This window comes from Orbicella franksi, chromosome 1, assembly GCF_964199315.1.
Source record: "Orbicella franksi chromosome 1, jaOrbFran1.1, whole genome shotgun sequence".
In the NCBI taxonomy this organism is placed as follows: domain Eukaryota; kingdom Metazoa; phylum Cnidaria; class Anthozoa; order Scleractinia; family Merulinidae; genus Orbicella; species Orbicella franksi.
In genome coordinates this window covers 44,481,447-44,496,367 of record NC_138145.1, presented here as the reverse complement: position 1 = coordinate 44,496,367, position 14,921 = coordinate 44,481,447, and the positions used below count along the sequence as shown (strand labels likewise).

The 14,921-nt window shown below is 39.3% G+C and overlaps 2 protein-coding genes across 10 annotated transcripts in view; one reads left to right on the top strand and one right to left on the bottom strand.

Annotated features, from left to right (window-relative positions):
* Window positions 1–14,921, bottom strand: part of LOC145463694 (cartilage oligomeric matrix protein-like) — a 50,457-nt gene that overhangs the window by 4,180 nt on the left and 31,356 nt on the right. For all 9 annotated transcript variants that reach the window (XM_081447515.1, XM_081447519.1, XM_081447527.1 and 6 more), the window contains 16 exons: window positions 13,711–13,847; window positions 9,030–9,167; window positions 8,465–8,542; window positions 7,960–8,118; window positions 7,760–7,867; window positions 7,377–7,484; window positions 6,734–6,893; window positions 6,281–6,399; window positions 5,810–5,862; window positions 5,278–5,363; window positions 4,188–4,283; window positions 3,708–3,886; window positions 3,323–3,371; window positions 1,831–2,027; window positions 1,051–1,125; window positions 75–172 (listed from right to left, as the gene is read on the bottom strand). In XM_081447515.1, the coding sequence (XP_081303641.1) occupies window positions 75–172; window positions 1,051–1,125; window positions 1,831–2,027; window positions 3,323–3,371; window positions 3,708–3,886; window positions 4,188–4,283; window positions 5,278–5,363; window positions 5,810–5,862; window positions 6,281–6,399; window positions 6,734–6,893; window positions 7,377–7,484; window positions 7,760–7,867; window positions 7,960–8,118; window positions 8,465–8,542; window positions 9,030–9,167; window positions 13,711–13,847 (1,840 nt within the window). The remainder of the gene's footprint in view (window positions 1–74; window positions 173–1,050; window positions 1,126–1,830; window positions 2,028–3,322; window positions 3,372–3,707; window positions 3,887–4,187; window positions 4,284–5,277; window positions 5,364–5,809; window positions 5,863–6,280; window positions 6,400–6,733; window positions 6,894–7,376; window positions 7,485–7,759; window positions 7,868–7,959; window positions 8,119–8,464; window positions 8,543–9,029; window positions 9,168–13,710; window positions 13,848–14,921) is intronic.
* On the top strand, window positions 9,567–11,769 carry LOC145463815 (beta-1,3-galactosyltransferase 5-like). Its single transcript, XM_081447613.1, has 2 exons — window positions 9,567–10,482; window positions 10,938–11,769. Exons 1-2 carry the CDS (start codon window positions 10,007–10,009, stop codon window positions 11,689–11,691), a joined length of 1,230 nt encoding a protein of 409 aa, XP_081303739.1. The 5' UTR covers window positions 9,567–10,006; the 3' UTR covers window positions 11,692–11,769.

The following is a 14,921-nucleotide window of genomic DNA, read 5'->3' as shown; positions in this document are numbered from 1 at the left end:
TAGGTACGAGTTCGACCTCATGCTAAAAAATCCCGCACCGACAGCCATGTCCACATACATTTAAGGGTCCTTACCTCATGATGTTCTTAGATGGTAAGTAAACTAGTTCCCATCTGTAAGCTTTCTTATGTTGCCATCCATGTGCCTTTGGATCCTTCCAAAGAAGGGTCGCCTGGTGGAACACAGCGTGTCATTTATATCAAGTACCGTAAACTGCCACTTACAAGCCCCTTGTTTATTCAACTTCCTAAGGGCTTGTAGACGGGCTTATAAACGGAGGGGCTTATATCCGAGGGGGCCTATAACCGGAATAAAAAAACTGCTTCGAAACGAGCTATAGCTGCAGATGTTGGTCGAGAAAGGTTTTCATGTACTGGTAATTAAGCTTTAAAACATCATAATGAAACGAATTCAAAACAAGGAAAGTTAGAGGGGAGCTCACATCCGGGACTGCTTATAACTGGATTATTTTTTTTTGACAATAAGTAGAAGGTCCCTTAACCGATGGGGATTGTAAGCAGGAAGGGGCGGGGGCCCACAACACTGACCGCCTAATAAAAACTGACATTTCTTTCACCTGCTGTATGTTAAAATTAACTATTTGATGCAATTGTTTCGCTTTTCTTCCCCAGTTTCTCAGTGGTGTCGAAAATATATATATATTTTTTATCCTAGCCTTGGTATTCCTGTGCATTATTTGTCGAAATAGTCCCGAAGTATTTTAAGTGGCTATTTTGTTGAGAAGATTAAATTGTGCAATTTTTATAATTACCATCGTTATTTTAGGTACGATAAAGCAAGTTATTCAAAATATCACCGGCAAAAAAAGCTGTTTTGTTTTTCTAATATATTTCGGTTTGTTTTTTTGCTGAAAAGGTATCTACGCAACCCGAGAAAAGGTAGTATTTCGAAAGGTTCGAAATAAACCTCGATTGGAGGCTCCTTTTTATTTTTTTCCAGAAGAACAATTGAGAAAGGCAAAGGTTATTCCTGCAGAATTTAAACAACGGTAAAAAGCAAGGAATAAAAAATATAATCGCTAAAACTGACCTCGTTTGTGATGTTTCCCGTGTGCCAAAGGACATTCCGAAGCATTTGCGATGGACCACTCACGGACTTAATTTTCTAAGAAAATAAATAAGGAAACAAAACAATTTACTAAAATATCGTATAAACACAAGTGAATATATGAAAGATCATATATTTGAACTACGGAGAAAGATATGAAGACATGATTGATCATCGCAGTTATACACACAACCTAAGCAGTTGTGAAATTCAAAATTAATTTTTCAGGCTTTAATTTCACAACTGCTTAAGTTGTCTGCATAACTGCGATGATCAATCATGTCTTCATACAGTATAAACATTAAGCAGCACAATTGAGCAATAAGATCATGAAATCCAGGGGTGGAATTTGCGGTTAATTTTCAAGGTATTAAATCTTAAAATTTTAACCTGCCGAAAATCATTTCTTGGCCTAACATTGACAAGTGGACAAAATTTTACAACTTACAAAGGGTCGAATTGACGAAAATAGACCAAATGATGACAGTTAGGAAACACAACCAAAGTGATATCCCTTAAACAGAAAGGACCTTGTAGGGAAATATTTGAAGGATAATAAACACAACTCTTACGTTTGTACTTACGTTTGTCCTTCGACATAGGCAGTTCTTCAAAGCTCATAGTTTTCAATCAAGTTTTCGTCCGAGAATTTCGACTCTCGCAAAACTGTTCCCTTCTCGGAACAGATAACGTCCAAGTAAAAATATCCGAGCTTATTTTCACGCCTAATGGAAGTTATAAGGACGGGGCAAGTCAAGTTACCTTGATGTTGAAGGCAGAATCTGCCTTCGCTCTGAATGGTCTTGTATCCCAGTAAATTTGCCTTGACTTCTTCCAAGAGGCAACAAAGAATTTTCTGGGACTTTGGTACCCAAACACGATGCCAATGATATCGTCATCGGAGTTTGTGTTCACAAAAAAAGTTCCACTGTATTCCACATCCCGAAAAACATGATTTCCTAAAGACAATTAATAGAGAATGAACCCATGGATTGTGACTAAACACAAGGTTGGGTAGGGTGGTGCCTCTCAAACTCTGACACGAATATTTTTCTACCCTAGTTTAGAGATCATCACGAAATAAAACTAGTAGAAAATGCACGTGTGTCTACATTTAAGAAATAGAAAACATGTTCCGTGTTTCTGTCGAGTTATTGAAACACGAGTTGAGGTTTCACAGAACTAGAAAAAGCTGTGGAAACACTCGGCTGTCAGCTCGTGTTCCCAAAGCATTTTATCATTCTCCCATACCTCTACTCGTGATTATATGTGTTAATTAAACAACGAGCCCGAGTTTTCTATGAGCGAATAGTCAACGAGGCGTAACTGAGTTGACTATTATTCATAGAAAACGAGGGAGAATAGTCTAATTGTTTTAGTAGACACTCTCAAGATTGCAACACAAAACCTACAATTCCAAAAGAAGCGCGCGCTATCAACGAATATAAAACGATGAGAGAACCAATCAGATTCGCGGATTTCCAATAGGACACAGCTGAGTCACTAAAACTCGATAGAAACACAGAGAACATGCTTTCGATTTCTTTTAGGAAATACCGCGACGAAATAAAGAAAATAACTTGTTTGCATTGATCATCAAAATGTAAACTCTCTTTGCTCCCGCCATAGAAACACGATTTTTAACCAATCAGGGCGCGTATTTCTACGGTCTATTTTCTAAAGGCTGATGCAAACACGAAAATAGGGTCAGGAAAATTGTAAAGTTTATGTGAAAAAACTTTCTTGAGTATTTACATCAAGCTATGGGGCATTTCCTAATTCGTTTACAAAATAAAGCAGGCAAAGTGAAATGATGCGCTTTAACCGTGTTTACATGTTATGCACAACCTCATCCAAAACAACTACAAGAACCAATCAGAGCCAGCGATGCATAACCACAATTCTATAAATTCTTAATTGGGAACCTTGTGTGAATACTATTCAGCCCAATGAAACTGAAATGTTTTTTTTTTTTTCTCGCTCAAGACAATTGGGATAATAGCCGCAAGAAATATAGCCCGTTTAAGACATATACGTAATTCAAGACAGAATTTCTCATGAAAATAAAATATACTGTATCGTCCTTTGCATAGATATGGAAGTATCGTGACTGCCTGTACAGCCACGACCCATAGATTACTGCGCACACAACAAAAAACTTTTCCCATAACCTCCAGAGCTATTTAAAACACAGGGAAAATATATAACCATCCCCACCCCCCACAACAAAATAGACTGAGTAGACAAAAATTACCAACGAGGATTGTAGCTATGCTGTTTACAGCTTGTTGTATCTCGTTGCCCTAGAAAGAATATTAAGAAAAAGCTTAGTTATCGTTGAACACCAAGAAGTTTCTTGCGTTTTAAATTACACGAGCATTTAGAATATAAAAGATCACAAAGAAATCTCTTAGACTGAGATCTAGATTGCGCAAAGAAAGGTTAAAAAAAAAACAAACAAGCAAATTTTGACAAATAAACAAAGCAATCTGTTGATGTCTTTACAAGTGAATATATGAAAGATCATTTCAAATGTGAATATATGAAACTGAGATCACTTCTTCATATAGTGTTCTAAATTGTCAAAATGATAATTTAGAACATTTGGAAATCTAGCATAGTTCGAGTCACGTATTTACCTGTTTGCTGACTTTCCATGAAGGCTTATCTTGTTCGCTGCCCGCCGCGTCAAAATTAAGGGTCTGGTATACAGAGAAGTCTGTTCGCGATATTTTCGGGTTTACAGGACACACGTCATCCTTGTCTTGTACACCATCACCATCAAAATCTTCAAAACACGCATCGCCATATGAATCACCTGAGGGAAACACAGAGGCAATTACTACTCTACCCATCTGCACGGCAGACAACACAAACCTTGGCCTTGATAATCGCGCTCATCCTAAATAACTGTTTAAAATCTGATTCTCATGAGCGAGGTATTACAGACATATCACGTCGTCACTTGATCTTGACCACGTGATTAAACATCGTACAGACACATTACGAGATACCTCAAATCGTGATCTTACACGCGATTGGCTGAGAGCGCCGACGCTGGTTATCCAATAAAAATCAACCAGGCCTACACGATTATTTCTGATTAATCATGAACTTACTTCTGGTTTGTTTCTGGTCGACATTAAACACCAGTCGACAGTTGTCTCTATAATCAGGCACACCATCGCCATCGTCATCACTGTCACATGGGTCACCTGTCACACAAACACACCAACTGGTCAGTTGAGAGTCTACCTCTGATCATAGAGGCGACACATGCAAAGGGTGTCACCTTTGCAACGCTTGAGCCGTAAACACTAGTTATAAGTATTATAAATATAGGTTCGATATTCCGTATTCTAAAGTAGTATCTTAACTGTAGGAATTAGATGTAAATACAAAGAGTGTGCGAAAATGTAGTATAATTTAATGTAAATAGACCAGAATCGTTTTTATACTTATATTATATTTTAATTTTAACAGTGTCCCCGATTAGTAAGCTTAAGGCTAGCTAGAAGACTCGACACTCAAATAAAGTTATTATTATTATTATTATTATTGTTATTATTATTATTATTATTATTATAATAGTTTATAGAGGGAAAGGTTTTGAAACCTGGCAAAGTTCTTTGTTGTATGTTTTTGATGGCTATTTTGGGGGTTGACCCTGTACAAAACCTGGCAAAATACAAAGGTGGTTATGTGTGCTCATACAACTAACCAATAGAAGCAAAGCGATTATGTAATTCATACATAAAACAAAAGATGTGTAGGGTCAAGGAACTTCCAACATAAATCTTAGCTTGTTTGTTTGCTTCTTTGATGTTTACCGGGCTTCTCATCCATTTCCTTCTATTAATTATGCTCTGATTTGCATAACGAAAGCATTTACGGAACCTCAGCCTGGAACTTGCTAATAAAGCTCATTTTCCCTTTGTTCACTGAAAATAAAACTCCTTGCCCACCCTATGACTTAAAAATAGTGTCCTTTGTTCTTGTGTCCTCGCCAAGAATAAAGCCCTCTGTTTTCCCTGTTTCATGGAAAAAATCTCTTTCTTTTTCCTAATCATGAAAACCAAACCCTTTAATCCCCGGTTACCCCCAAAATAACACCCCTTTGATTTGTTTCCCTATTTCCTCCAATATAACTCCATATTTCCCAGCTTTTAACCAGTAGGCCCCACTTGGGATCCTCATATTTTCACATACCGAGTCCATCCTGATCCGAGTCCAGTTGATCAGGGTTTGCTTGGCTCAAACAGTTGTCGAATTTGTCTTCTATTCCATCGTTATCACTGAAAGCAAAGGAAGTGTGAAAAAAAAAAAAAATAGTGGAACCATAGTTAAACATTGTTCTCCCTTGGGAGAGCGGACCTTGGCAGAAATAAATCCTTCTTTCAGGTAAATTGATCGATACCATTCCTGAAGAATTGACCAAACAAGCAATCGTTAGGTTAGGTTGGATTGTAAATGTAATTACAGTGTCTCCAATTAGCGCCCGTGCTCCACAAATGCTAGATCCTTTAGATAATGAAATAAAGTTGTTATTATTGTTATTATCATCAGATGTTATATCTTGCGATATTTTGACGTTTTATTCAACGAAGCCACGTTATCAATCTCGACCCTTATCGATTCTTATTAGATTTTACGTATCTTGGCAGAGCCCCCAACTGTGCTCAGTGGCATACCTACCACTTTAAAAACTGGTACTTATTCTCCATTCTTACGTTCTACTTACTAATCTCGGTCAAGGTCGCATGCGTCTCCCCAGCTGTCACCATCTCTGTCATTCTAACAGAGAAACGTGAAAGATCGTTGATTTAGGAAGAAATAGAGGGAAGGAGGTAAGAGGGGGAGGAGGAGGAAGGTGTCAGGAGATATAAGGAGAAGGAGGAGGAGAAGGAGGCAGGTGGTAGGAAGTAGAAGGACGGGGAGGAGGCGGAGAGGAGGTGGGAGAGGCGGACGTTGGAAGAGAGTAGGCGTAGGAGGAGAAGGAAAGGCCGAGTAGAAGGTAGGAAGAGGGGGAAGAAGGAGGTGATAGATCTAGAGGGGAGGGGAAGGAGGTTGGTAGTAGAAGGAGGAGGAGGGGAAGGGGTAGAGGTAGGTGGGAGAAGGAGACGGAGCGGCGAAATCAAAGAGCAGCAGGAGGAGGAGAACGAGAAGGAGGAATTTGTAATTGCACACCTCTGGAAAAGCCATTTACACTTACCTGATCACGGTTGGTAGTAGACGGACAGTTGTCACATTCATCTCCAAAACTGTCGCCATCTTTGTCTGATTGTTTTCTGTTTGGAACCAGTGGACAGTTATCGAAGATATTTCTTAGACCTTCAGAGAACAACGAAGACCAATGTTTGTTACACATCACTCGTTTTAATCTATTAATTTACCATGCAATCACACCCGTCTCAATATGCTAGCCCCCAAACACAAACATTCGTTTCGCCTTGCGGAGGAAAGAATGTGTGCTAAGACTTAGATCTTGTGTCAGCTTGTATGAAGTATGCTCAAGTCTTAGATGCAAGGTTTTGCTCTGCATTCGGTTATTTTGGTCCTGGTCTCAAAGTTAGTTCGCTATGGTTTAGCTGTACAGATGATTTTTATTTACTCCATTATTTCAGGCCCTCTGATTACATTTGATTATCTAGCTGGGTCATCCTACCATCTCCATCCGTGTCAGTGTCACAGGCATCCCCAATCCCGTCCCCGTCCATGTCTTTTTGATCACGGTTAGGAACGTTGGGGCAGTTATCACAAACGTCTCCGACTTTATCGCGATCTTCATCTTTCTGATGTCGGTTGTAAACATCCGGGCAGTTGTCCTAAGAGATAGAAAACAACGGGCTTAAACGCATGGGTCTAAACGTCAACCTGATGTAATTCTAGAACCTACTTTGTAAGGGAATAGTGTATGAACTAGCTACATGATTGCGAGAACCAACCAGGACTGGAAGTAAAAGCTGGTAGCCATGTTTACGGAAAGCGCGGGAAAACGTGCACCTGGCGGCAAACGGTGGAAACCACACGATTGGACGACAAGAAAAATTCTCTGCGCTGATTGGTTAAAATTACGTCGTACCCTCAATAAAAAGTTTCATGACCACTCGCGAGAACATTTAAGGTGGTACTTAGACCACTTGTTACCACAAGGATGCGTGGCCGCCTCACTTGACAATAGAGTCTCTATAGCGAAAAGCGCTAGCCTAACGTGCAGCCATTGCCTCGCCTTTTTAACCCAAGCCCTGGACTAGGAAAGGCCTATAGGATCGTTTCAAATAACGGCTTTGACAAAAAAATTGAATTACCGCATCATTAATATATCTGTCGCGATCCGCGTCATATTCACACATATCCCCTAAGCCATTCTTGTCCGTGTCCTCTTGACCTGTGTTTGGAATACTTTTGCAGTTGTCCTATGAATAACATAGTAACAAGGCGTTAAATGGTATCAATGTTACTGAGTGTTTTTGGTGGTAAACCTGTCGTTTCTTTGTTGGTTTGTATCACGTTTTTATCAGCCTTTATTGGTCTGAGTGTTTACTTTGATATGTAGGCATGCCAAATATTTTCTTTAGAAACGGCTAGGATTCAACCTCTCCAGTTTCTTGATCAACCAAAGAGGCGAGTCGTTTGTTTAGGAATAACAGTCGGAAAAGTATATCTTTTTGTACTTTTACTGAAGCTTTACCTTGGCACAGCGAGGGTCACCAGTGCAGTTTAATGCTTCGTCAGGGACTCCATCCATATCCTCGTCAGCATCACACACGAATCCATTTCCAGCAAAACCAGGTTTACACTGCAAACGACAGTGTTAGCGTTGAGATACGTTCAGTGGAGGCAAGAAAACGAGAGGAAATATGAGGGAAGACTACAAGTCGCTTTCCTTACCCTACATTCGAAGGCTAACCCTTTCTTCTTTGGTATGCATTCAGCTCCAAGCCCACAGGGGTTTGATTTAGGATCACCAGAACAGTATTTTACGACAACGCATTCACTGTAAGGATCTCCAACGTATCCATCCCGGCATGCAGCGCAGGTATAGCTACCCTGAAAAATACAGCATTAAGTCAATAAATTAACAAATATATTTTGCTCAGGTGTATTATTAGTATAGGTAATCGGGTGATATTTGTTGATCTTCGGAAGGGTTCGGGTGATCTTCGGAAGTACGCGGAAAACGTCCAGTTACATTCGACTATTTTCGGAAGGCTTCGGGTGAACCTCGCTCACCTTCGAAATTCCTCGGATTACCATGAGTGTCCTCGTAGTAACTTAGGATATCTTTGTTGAAATTTGCACTGGTGTCATATGGAAACCGTACCCCTTTTTAGCTAATCAGAATCGAGTAATGTTTTCAAGTGTATTATTAGCTTGTTAATGTGTCCTGACTTACCTGTGTGTTGATGCACGTTGAATGAACAGAACAGCCGCCATTTTTCCCATCATTACACTCGTCAATGTCGTTACAAATCTAAAGATGCAAAATTCAATTAAATAATATGCACATATTTACCCGAGTTGGGTCTACTTGTTCGCAACATAAAGTTACCGCACAATTTGCATTCTATCAGGTCCTCTATTTCAATTGCCATACTCCTAAACTCATGAGAGGCACTGTGAGAGTAAATTAAAAGTGTCTTGTCCAAGAACATGACATAGGAACTCCCAGTCAGTATTTCAATTCTGACCTCTCGGTTTAGGGTCTAACGCACTAACCATTCGGTCACCGCGCTTTTCAGATGAACACGCACTTCAACTCTATTGTTTGTTTAGAAATAAGTAAAAATTAGTTCCAGAAAAGATAGTGAGCTCCAAACGATACATTTGATGGAATCCAGTATTTTGACATGCGCCGGCGAATGTCAAAATACTGGATTCCAACAAATGTATCAGTTGGAGCTCACTATCTTTTCTGGAACTAATATTATCTCAGTAAAGAACACTGAAAGTCATTTAACCTGTTTGATGTTCTCAGCAAAATCTGCTCCAATTCCCATCGTAGAGTTACCCAGGAAGCCTTTAGGACAGGCACTGCATTTAAACCCCGGCTGTAGATTGGTACAGGTCGTGTGAGGAGAACACGGTAAATACAAACACTGTAAAGAAAAGAACAGAAAATATAAGTCGATTATTGACATGACCCAGGTTGTGGCTAACTATTTGCAAACTCTGATTAGATGCACAGGATATTCTATCAAAAAGCCCTCGGTGCGCGCGAAGTTGTTTGGTGAATTACTGCTATCCGCTAGCTACTCTTGGCCAAAACCTAATTCGAATCCGTGAAACCTTTCGCGTTCTCAGTTGTTTTACAACTTCGCCGTTTGAAATGGCAAAGCGAAGTTAACTTTGCTCTTTTGATAACTGTGCATCACTGGATTATTATGGACGATTGATGTAAACTGAGTTTGATAGCGCGGCTTTGCTAGTCACCATGAAGTTCCGGTTATAAACCCCTCCGGTTAGGGGCCCATTTATATCAATAGAAAACGCCCCCCCCCCCGGACATAAGCCCCCCGCTTTAAGCCCACCCAAAGCCCTCATGAAGTTGTATAAGCCCGCGGCAATGATTAACTAGATGCGACATAAATTATGCGCAGTTCATAATTTCAACACGGTTTCCATGGTAACTTTTTATCCCACGGAATAATTGTTGAGTTATTGTTTTGGATTTTGTTTTCACGCTGATCAAACAAACTTCACAGAAGCAAATTAAAAAAAAGATGGCAATTTCGTGACAACCCGGCACAATCTTTTGTTTTGCCACCCTCGTGTACAGTATAATCGAATTGTATGGTAACCAGCTTTTTTTTATCAATTGCTTACGTACACGATAATTGTGTCCACGGACGACAAAAAGGGAACCAAACATTATATATCAGCTACAACTTGCTGGGCTTCGAAACCATCGTCCTTTTCCAAACGTTCACCAATAGATATGAGACTCACATCCATTTGGAGAACAAAACTAGTTGTGTTCTTCACTGTTCTCGCGGCAGTGTGGAACACTTTCGTGGTTTTTAATTATCAATATGCAAGGCAGTCTCTCGAAAAATGTCCTAAAGACATTAAAGAACAAGGCAAAACACTTGTGTTTGATAAAACAGAGTCACAAAGCTACCTCAAAGGATTACAGAAGGAAATTGATGAAACGTTTAGGAGATTCGAAGCAAAAAATCACACCGTTGGAAAAGCTTTCCGCCTGGCTTCACTGCATGGCAAAAGAAGCGAAGAGAGGGAACAAGATATCGAAATGAAAACATCTTTGCCTGATTGTAAACAGACACCATATCTTTTGATTCTGGTTCATTCAGCGCCGGCAAACTTCATGGAAAGAGAGGCTATTCGACTGTCTTGGGGAAGACCGCAGAATAGTATCAACGATGCGAACGCAGGAAAGCAACTGATTCCATGGTTTGTACAATATTTATGTTTGGATTTCATTTTTCAGGTTACTTTCGCGTACAGTTCTGTAAAGCTTCGTTTGTTGTCGAGCAAATGTTAAATTTCCTTGTATGTTTTGGGTTAAGCAATGATAATAATTTTAATTAGGCCGATCTAGAGGCATCGTGCGTCGCTAAAAACACATGTACCGTTAAACTAACAATACTATGGTGTTGTTTCTGGAAATTTATTATAAGAGGACTGAGAAAATAAACTACAAGATGAGTGGAAACTTAGAGTCCACCGCTCTGAGAATCAAAAAGTATTCTATTTTTCCAAACTCTTTCAATTAGTTTCAGTTTTTTGTCAATTTAACAGAATCTGAGAGTTTATGATAACTTAACTGTTGCAAAATCCCAGTTGATACCACATGTTTGACTTGCTCTAGATTTTAACGAAATATTTTTATAATTACTCTGGTTAAGGTTGTGGAAAACAGTGTTCCTTGTGGGAAAGACACGGAATCCAATTTTGGGCGGGCTGTTACGACAAGAGGCCGTAAACTATCAAGATATTGTATTCGGAAACTTCATCGACTCGTACCGCAACCTAACAAGAAAGATGGTGCTAGGGGTTGAATGGGCAGCAGCCCACTGCCAGGCGCAGTATGTGATGAAAGCAGATGATGATTCGTATGTTGCTGTACTTGAGCTTACACAATGGTTGGAGGGATATCAGCGAACGCAGGGACATAATAAAGCACTTTACATGGGCGCAGCTTTGATTAACAAGGAGCCTTTTCGCGAACAAGATAACAAGTTCTATGTATCAGTAAAGGAATATCCCGCGAAGACATTTCCCCCTTACGCTTCGGGCCCGGGTTATGTTTTTAGCGGGAATTTACTGACAAAACTTTCTAATGCTATTAAAGTCGCACGGTTATTTCCCAATGAAGATGCGTGTTTCGGCGCGTTAATGCAACACATCAAAGTAGATCTCTTGAACAATGAAAGGTTTACTCCATTCTCAACGGGAAAAGTTCTTTACACTGAAGAAAACGGTTACAGTTTATGCGAGTTTAATGGGCCTTTAGTTATTCACCGCATCTCTGGGAAACAGCAAATCGGAACTCACTTTAATGTCCTCATAGTAAAACACGCATCAACCATATGCGAGCACATCAAACATGGAATAGGAAGCACTGATTACCTCATGGACACTTTTTGGTTATTTCATTAACACTGTATTTTTGTTTAACGGTGCTGAAAAAAATGTCAATAAAGTAAGATGAAAATTTTCTAAACGTTTTTTTTGGGGGGGGGGGGGTATTAAAAATGGAAATAGGAGTGAGAAGAGTTCTGTTCGGTCTCTGAAGTGCGCATTGGGAATTCGACGGTTTGAACACTCCGGGTAACTTGTATAGTTGTTGAAACGCATTTGCTAAGACAGACAATGAGGCACTAGAGGCTCTAAATACAATTAATCTTGGAAAACGGAGTGAAGCGAGCGACCGATCTGTTAAACACGCATAAATTAAGTATAACTGGATAAATTAACATCTTTACAGTTGTGAACCAAATTGGAAGACTTGAAATTCTGTATTAACAACAAAATTCTAGTAAGAAAGAACAGATGCTGAGCCTGCTAACAATGAATCTTCTTTGTGATTGAGAACGTGCTAGGAAAATGAAGTGAGAAAATGAAGTTCGTATTTACTCGGCCAGAGCCGATGGTAAGACAAAGAATTGTAGAACAGATGTTTAGCCTAACATATATTACGGGCCTTCTGCCGATGTCCTTGTCCTATGAAAACGTCTCCGTCTGTTTTCTTCAAAATACCTCGGTAAAAATGTCCTCATCAAGGTCTTACCCAAACTGAATTCTCAATGATGTTCTTTTGTGTTTTTTAACTATTGCAACAGGTTTGCAAACAAACGGTGTAAAAAATAACTTTATTTCTATTGCGAACTTTTCTGTAATGTTCGTTGCTTCGCTACAGACCAACAGTGTCAATAAAATGACATGGATTAGACTCAACAATGGATCAAAATGCAATAATATTGTACATTAAAGGCTAAGCACAAAAAAAAGGAAAGAAAAAGAGCTTTGGTGAAATAAAATTCTGTTAGTTTTACATCACTAAGTAGCATGTATGTCACAAAATCAATTTTCGCTTTTCATGTTCTCTCACTGTAAAATGTGACGTTTATTTACTTTAAAATCAATTTTAGAACATCTCTCCTGTGCTGTGTATTTTTAATTAAAAAAGTCTAGGGATTTGTGGAAATCGCCCCAGATACATTTGAAATTAAGCCGCAGAACATATTCATTAAGACTTGTTGTCTAGACTTTCTTAACTTTTTTTATGCAGTCTAGCTTTGGTGCATAGTGCTAGCTAGTTTTTTAACATTGTTCATATCGTAAAAACTCTTCTAGCCTACCCCACACTGAAAGGTGTCATTGCTTTCAAGAAGAAACGGGCGTTATAGAAATAATAATAATAATAATAAAAAATTGCATTGCAGCCAATAGAAACAACCCACGACAGTATCTACTTAATATTTACAATTATTGCACGAGGTTGAGCAAAATATCGTGATTTGTCAGCGGCTAGCAGATCATTTATTTCCGAAGCCGAAGGCTGAAGCTAATAATTGATCTGCGGGACACTGACAAATTACGATATTTTGCGATAACCGAGTTCAATATCTGTTTTATCATTCGATCAAGAAGTTTGTTTTCATATTTAAATGGCTCTAAATCACTCTCTTAGAACTCAGGGAAGCGACCTGCCCATTTTTAACACGAGAACGTGGTTGCAATTACGCGTAATTAAGCAGAGCATTATTTGCAGAAAGACACACTTAGACGGTATCACGTATGAGTAGTTATGCACATTTGCAGGTCACGTGGTGGGCCCTCGGCCAATGAAAAGGAAGAATAAAGTGCATCGAATGATAACCGTATTATATGGCTTGTTCTTGTAGTCGATATAACGTGCGCTCTGACTGGCTAATTGTAGGGCATCATTCCCCCGTAATGCCCAGGGGCCGATTACGGGCTTGCAAAAACAAAGCAAAAAGCCGTATAACGAACAACTTATTAACCTCGAACGTTCAGCCTTTACGGGAAAATCTCAAACCTCGCTATCGCTCGGTCAGTACGGCAAGGTTTTCGGTCTGAGATTTTCCCGTAAAGACCTCACTTTCGGTTAATAAGTAATTATTATCTGACACATAACTGACGGACGGTATTTACCTCATTGACGTCATCACATCTGATCCCGTCTCCCATGTAACCAGGCGGGCACTCGCCACACTTGAACCCAAGTCCCTCTCCGGGTGTATTTGTACATTCAACAAACGGAAAACAAGGCTTCAGCGAGCACTTGTCGTCTGAGGCGAAACAATAGAAAACAAAGTACACTTAATAAAAGCTAGGCTATTTAGTCACTCAGGTTATAAGAATTACATTCTCAGATTTTATAGGATATGCAAAGACAATGCTAGCCTGCTCGCAGGCTAAGATAATGCAACAGGGAACACAATTAAGTCTCGTCTAGTGAGAGACCTCGTGACTTCCTACCCCTTCAAACAAAAAGCTGGAACACCCGCCCCCCCCCTCCCCAACAGCTAATCTGGAACTAGAAACGGAATTTACATTACGCTGATAGGCCAAATTTTGAAACCGTAACCTGATAGGGTAAGATTGATTTGAAACAGCATGCAAAGATTAAGACCTCGTTTATATTTCAGGGGTATAGCTCTTATCTTCTTCAATGTACCTAGTCTTTTATCCCACTGAGCATTTGTCTTTCATGATCAAAATTGGCACAAATGGTAATTAATCGTTCCTTTTTGTTTGGGAACAAAATTTTCATCTGAGTGAGAGTTTTTTCAAGGATTAAAATTTAATTGTCTCTGGCACCGAAAGGTGGCGATTTATATGGAAAAGCAAAACCAAATGTAAACGTTTTGTCGGGTTCAAAACTAACAACTACAATGTATTGAAGACGCTCAGTCAAGGTATTTTGAGTTATTTTTGTCCAGATGCAAAATTTCCTTTAAATTAAAGGAAACGTGAAAATAGTAGGTCACTAACATAGAAAAACCCCAAAGAGATAATAATAAACCAAAAAGGAACAAGGATTGTTAAGGATGGAGAAGATATAGACACGGATTACAAACGGCGAACTTGAAAAATTTAGGCTAAACATTTTAAGATGCGCAAACCGTGACGAAGCTTCTTAAGGAAACACACAGTGGAAGTGACCTTTACCATGGCAACAAACAACCAAAGAAAAACAGTAGACAAGCGGACAAAAACGCCTGATTTGTTTTGGTTAAATGGCCTTCTTTCATACAAATTATTCGGTATTTGAACATATTGGTAAATGAAGAGGCGTTCAAGTTCAAAAATATACGGAGAAAACAACGTATAGAGGTGAACAGGTAAGCTTACATGCTAAG